This window comes from Mus pahari, chromosome 19 (assembly GCF_900095145.1).
Source record: "Mus pahari chromosome 19, PAHARI_EIJ_v1.1, whole genome shotgun sequence".
Classification (NCBI taxonomy): Eukaryota; Metazoa; Chordata; class Mammalia; order Rodentia; family Muridae; genus Mus; species Mus pahari.
The window spans coordinates 48,465,682-48,471,639 of NC_034608.1; the positions used below are offsets into that span (position 1 = coordinate 48,465,682).

Sequence of the window (5,958 nt, forward strand, 5' to 3'; positions counted from 1 at the left end):
AAGAGATGGGGACTATTATCTACATTTGTTTCCCCAACACAGAAATTAAGAACTAGAGATCTGAGCTACTGCCCTTTGCAAGAGGTCACACAGAGTCGAAAAAAAAAAAAAAAAAAAAAAAAAAAAAAAGCCACACAGGCATCACTGGTAGGGTAATGGCAAATAGTGTAACACTAAGAAGAGCATGCCTTTAAGAACCTCCAGAAATGCAAGCCCAGAGAACTGGACACCCTAATCCGGCTTCCGCGGGGACGCGGAGGGCACCAGGTACACGGATATACATGTGGACACAACCCATACACAATAGGGTAATAGTTTAAAGCAATCTTCCTTAGAAAGAAGTGCATGCACCAAAGCCATTACTTTGTCACTTTCAGTTTCGTGACAGGACCAAGCAGTAAAAAAACTGAACAAAACTACGCAAGAATCAGAAGTGGAGGATCCTCCTAAGTTCAGGTCAGACGGGTAATGTGCCCACGTCGTAACAAGGTTTATGGGCGGCACACGTCACGCAATGGCGTGAACACCCAATCATCACGCTTTATGAACCAGAAAGGATCGCCGTTCTTTCTTGCTGGGAAACTATCAAGTAAGTCTCACTAGTTTTCAAAGAGGGTGGCTAATATGCTGCCGCTCTATTTAGCTTTTGCACACAAAAATCTAGTACAATTCAAAACTCTTACTAGGATTTTGCGAGAATTCTCTTGTTTCTACCCTAGCAGATGAAATCAGGAGCAAACTTAATGCGCGAACTCTTGATTATGCAAATATATCCTTCATGGCTCCACCTCTTACTCCTCCCTTCTCGGACGGACTGTTTGTTGCTTTCTGGCCGCGAGTCGTAAAAAGGAGCGTTGCAGCTCCGAGGGCGGAAGTTAGTTTTGCTTTATGGCTACGATGCTCTCCAGGGCCGGAAGTCGCTGAGTACAGATGCGGTTCGGGAAGAGCGCTTGGTTTCGGGAGCCTTTTTTGGGTTCACGGTTCAGGAGTTTGTCTTTAGAATTAACTTTTTTCTTTTTGAGTCTTCGGAAAAACAAATTTCGCCGCGTGTCAGGAGCTTGAGGCTCTCCTTTTTTTGTTTTGTTTTGTTTTTTTCTCGAGACGGGGTTTCTCTGTGTAGCCCTGGCTGTCCTGGAACTCACTCTGTAGACCAGGCTGGCCTCGAACTCAGAAATCCGCCTGCCTCTGCCTCCCAAGTGCTGGGATTAAAGGCGAGCGCCACCACTGCCCGGCTTGAGGCTCTCTTCTTACACCCACTTAACCGGGTGGGTTGATCCTTGTGTCAAGACTTGTGTGAGACAGCTCGCCTTTTAGCCGTGCCTGGCTTTAGTTCTGTTCGTTGGGGGACACCGATCCCCGGACGACCTTCCCTCCGAGACTCCAGACACCATCCCCATTGGGTCTCTGTCCCCGGGGGGAGCCCAGCCCCCCGGGTGCGACTAGGAATGAAGCTGGACAGCGCCGAAGAGAAGTCTGGGGTCGGCGGCTCCCTGCCTGCAGAGGAGTCTCCCCCAGCCCTCGAACCAGCCTTCTCCAAGCTTCTGCACCGTCTCAGCCGCAAAGAGGCATCGGGACAGGGCAGCGCCAGAAATGCCGCTCTTAAAGACCTCGACGCTTTAATAGAAGCCGCCGAAGGTGACAGATTCTTTGAGGGGAGTGGCAGTGAGGGATCCCTCCGGGGGATGCCCGAGATCCTGGGGCAGGTGGTGAGGGCCCTGGAGACGTACGCAGCACCCAAGGAGAAGGCGGATGGCGTCGAAGAGCATCCCGAAGTGCCCGAGAAGGCGACTGAAGTTGGCTCACTGGTTCTAAAGCTGTTGGGGAAGGTCGAAGCTGCCAAGGGTTCTCCCGACTGCCCAGCGTGGAAGACAGGCCTCCGTCACATGTCAGGACCCGTGTATATTTTTGCCATCACACACAGATTGAAGCAGCCATGGACCAGTCCAGCATCGCAGCATGTTGCTGGTGAAGTGCTGTCTTTATTGCTTAGAGTTACTGAGTGTAGTTCTGTGGCGGGATTCCTGTGCGGAGAAAATGAAGACGATCGAGGGAGATTTGCTGTGGTCTTGGGGCTTCTTAAGCCCCATTTGAATAAGTGAGTACAGCACTTTTCACTATTATCGGGCAGATAGGGGTGTTGACATAATAGGTTTCTTACGGACCTGGAGCTGTTGTGGCTTACTAGAGATGAGATAGCAGCAAATTTAAGAGTAGAACTGAAGTCTTCAAATTCCATCTTCTCCACCGAACGACTGCCTTGGGAAATTGGTAATTCTGATAATAGACATGGAAGATTCTGCCCCATTTATATGGAATCGCGTACTTATGCTAAGTACCCATGGGTATTTGGAGAAGACCCAGTCTTTCAGCGTGAATTTAAATGCAGGGACTTGTAACTTGTTCACAATGATCGGATAAGGTGATTACTCTATAAGGACTAATACTTGGGATGAAACAGTGAAAACGATTTGTGGTACATGGATTGGATTAGATTGCTGTCAGCTAACATACTTGCTGTGAGTTTTGACTTGCTACTTTCAGTGTTTTGTTTTCCAGCCAGGTCTTAATTTTATCTATTTATATTTTATTCACTTTTTTTTGAGATGGGGGTCTCACTGTGTAGCCTTGGCTGGCCTGGAACTTTTATGTAGACCAGGCTGGCCTGGAACTAACAGAGGTTCTTCTGCCTCTGATCTATGCAGGTGTCACTACACCTGCCCCAGGCAGGTTGTTTTTTTAAAAAAAAGGATTTTATTAATTTTAATTATTTGTAGGTGTGTGTCTGCATGAGAGTGCAGGTGCCTGAGGAGGTCGGAGCTATCTGGTCCCCTGGAGCAGGACTTATATGACAGCTACCTGACATGGTTGCTTGGATCTAAATACATACAGATCCTGTGGAGAAACAGAAGTGCTCTTGACCACTGAGCCTTCCCTCTGGCCCCTTCTACAGCTTTCCCTGTAGCCAAGGATGTTGGCCCTGAATTTCTGATCCTGCTTCCAGGTGCTGGGCTTACAGGCAAGTGTCTCCCCATGCCTGGTGTATGCACTGCTGCGGATTGAGCCCAGGGCTTTGTGCATATTAGACGAGCACCTTGCCAACTGAGCTAGAGCCCCAGTCCTCTGGCTATGGAATGATGAGGTGAAATAAACCTGGAGTTAAAAGGCTTTTAAACTAGTCCCTCTTTCCTTTTCTTACCTTAGTAAGAAAAATGTATTTTTTCCTTACTTTTATTTTTTTCTTACATGATTACTTTATAGGCTGGCTTTGCACTGTGAGAGATCCTCCTGCTTCAGCTTCCTCAAATACACACGCCTCAGATTACAGGGTGGAACACTGGGCCCAGTTAGTTCTCTTTTATTGTTCTGAGTAGGACCAGGTCTGATAGCAGCCATGAATCTTGTGTTATTATTTGTAATTAAAGGTTATGCCTATTATTCAGTTAGTGTTTTAAGGCGGTCGAGTCAGACGTGCAAACTCCTTTTATAAGCTCTAAGTTGGCGCTCATGTTCCGAGTTCTTTCTTCCTCTGACACTGAAGTGGTGACATACCTCTACTCATCTCCCTTCTCAGCACATTTCACATCATCCACCAACATGACTACCACTGACCTCACAGGTCTTTTACATAGCTGTAGTTATGAATGGCTGCTATTCATTGGATAAGCTTATATTACCCCAAGTTTGGGCAACTTTCAAGTGTATATAGTATAAGATGTAAATTATTTTAATTTATATCATAAAATACATTTGAAAAAAACAAGAGTTGTATAGGAGATATACATATACGGATACATATATATGTATAAAATCTGTTAAAGACAAGAGGAGGAGGAGAAAGAGAAGAAGAAATTCTTGTTAAGCTTTAACTGATTATTTTTGCTAACGCTGTGCCATTCACTTAATGTGGTTTCCATGTCTTTTCAGGGAAACCTGGAAGAAGAATCCTGCTGTCAAACATGTTTTCTCGTGGACTCTCCGACAAGTCACTCAGCCCTGGCTGAGTCCGCATCTAGAAAAGATACTTCCCCCGTCTTTGCTCATCTCGGATGACTATCAGACGGAGAATAAAGTCCTGGGTGTCCAGTGCCTCCATCACATTGTGGTTAATGTGGTAAGCACCTCAGCTCCGGCCTGCACTGATGAGCGGCCTGCTCACCCATGGCTGTTCTTCACTTCTGATGTGTTTTTGCTATATCCTTTTGTCTTTATAAGTAGCTTTTTTTCATGTTAAGTCTCTGAACCTAGTAGAAATAATATCGTGCTGGAAATATAATAAATAAAAGGGTAATCATAGAAGTAACAAGATCATGCTTCATTATGAAAAAAATGTGAAAAGAAAAGAAAGCAAAACCATCTATAGAAATCAGTAACTTTCAAGTAAAAAATAATCAGAACTCAGAGTTTATAGTAAAGTGTACAAAATGTTCCTGAAGGAGACTCTTCTTAAATATGGAACGTTTTAAAATCCTTGCAGAAGTCAAGAGTGGTTTTACTGAGTCTCTGTGTATTCATATCTAATTAAAAATGATTGAGATTTTGCCCCTTTGGGAAACTTCTAACTGCCTAACTTGTGTTTGCAGCCAGCTGCGGATCTGCTGCAGTACAACAGGGCCCAGGTCCTGTACCACGCCCTCTTCAATCACCTGTACATGCCCGAGCACCACCTCATTCAGGTACAGGAAGATTTACTCCTGACTGTCGGGGCTCTGGCGGGAGTACAGGTGCTATTATGTAAGCAGGAACAGTTTAGATCTGTTTCCCCTTGGAAAGTTAGGGCACCTGAGAGCTGAAGGACCTGTATGTCAGGCAGACATCCACCTCCCTGAGCAGCCAGAGCAGCCCGGGTTTTGTCTGCATGGATGTAAGTTACATGCCACTTGGGGGTAGGTATGTTTTTATTAAATGCTCTTCCTCTGGGTTGCTCCATATGAACACATGTATTTGAAATCCCTTGTATGTAGGTATCTAGTGTCAGCCTCCCAGCAGACATTATTGATACCTAGTATGTGTCTATGGTAGGTCCCTAGAATAAGTGACTCAGAAAGTGTTTCTGGCTTGAAACTCCTTGGAAGACATTAATGCAAATATATGACTGTGCACACATCTGTGTATGTACAACACACCAAAGTTGTATTACAAGGGCTGTAGTGTGTCCAGCAGTAGCAGTCAACTAGTGAGGTTGGAAGTGGCTTTAGGGAGCAGTGGGAGTTGCGGGAGATATGTTTATGAGGGGTAAAAAGCACTTTCTTCGGAGGGGGAAGAGCAGTGAAAAGACTGCTGGAAGTTTTAAGTGGTAGTTTTTCTTTGTGCTGGGATTCAGTCCCAGCCCTCAGACATGTAAGGCATGTGCATACTGAGCCTCTTCTACTCGTTGGTTTTGGGTTTTGAGACAGGGTCTGATTCTAGCCCAGGATACCCTGAAACTTACACTGACCCTGGCCACTAGGTGCTGGGATGGCAGATGCACAGCACCCTACCCAGCAGCTCCCCCTTTTTTCTTTTTTTGTGCTTTTAGTATCTTTGATATTTTGGGCACTGAGAATACACCTGTTCTCAGAAATTTTATTAACATGTTGGAGAAAGGAGATTTTTTTTTTAAATCCTCAAACACCTAGAAAAACCTGAGACCCTCGGAGTGCTAAGAGTTTAGACACCATAACTTCAGATAAAGGAGTCTGGACCATCTTAGGTTCTGTGGAGCAGTGTCATGCAGCCCATAACTCCCATGCATCACAGTCTATGGGACACTAGACTTAGATCCCTAAAACCTGGTGAAGGCCTGAGCTTCACCATTCTTTCCATCTCATAGATTATTAAAGAAAAGTTCTGGCCAGGCATGGTGGTGCACGCCTTTAATCCCAGCACTTGGGAGGCAGAGACAGGCGGTTTTCTGAGTTTGAGGCCAGTCTGGTCTACAGAGTGAGTGCCAGGACAGCCAGGGCTACACAGAGAAACCCT

General features: G+C 45.6%; 1 protein-coding gene and 1 non-coding gene across 2 annotated transcripts in view; one reads left to right on the forward strand and one right to left on the reverse strand.

Annotated features, from left to right (window-relative positions):
• Window positions 1-455: 455 nt before the first annotated feature.
• Window positions 456-559, reverse strand: LOC115062644. The gene has a single exon (XR_003842585.1). It is a non-coding gene; the product is annotated as a small nucleolar RNA U13 (small nucleolar RNA).
• Window positions 560-908: 349 nt separating this feature from the next.
• Window positions 909-5,958, forward strand: part of Tti2 (TELO2 interacting protein 2) — a 9,577-nt gene continuing 4,527 nt past the window's right edge. Inside the window, exons 1-3 of the mRNA XM_021219199.1 lie at window positions 909-2,095; window positions 3,925-4,111; window positions 4,581-4,673. Coding sequence (XP_021074858.1) covers window positions 1,446-2,095; window positions 3,925-4,111; window positions 4,581-4,673 — 930 coding nt within the window. The 5' untranslated portion in view covers window positions 909-1,445. The remainder of the gene's footprint in view (window positions 2,096-3,924; window positions 4,112-4,580; window positions 4,674-5,958) is intronic.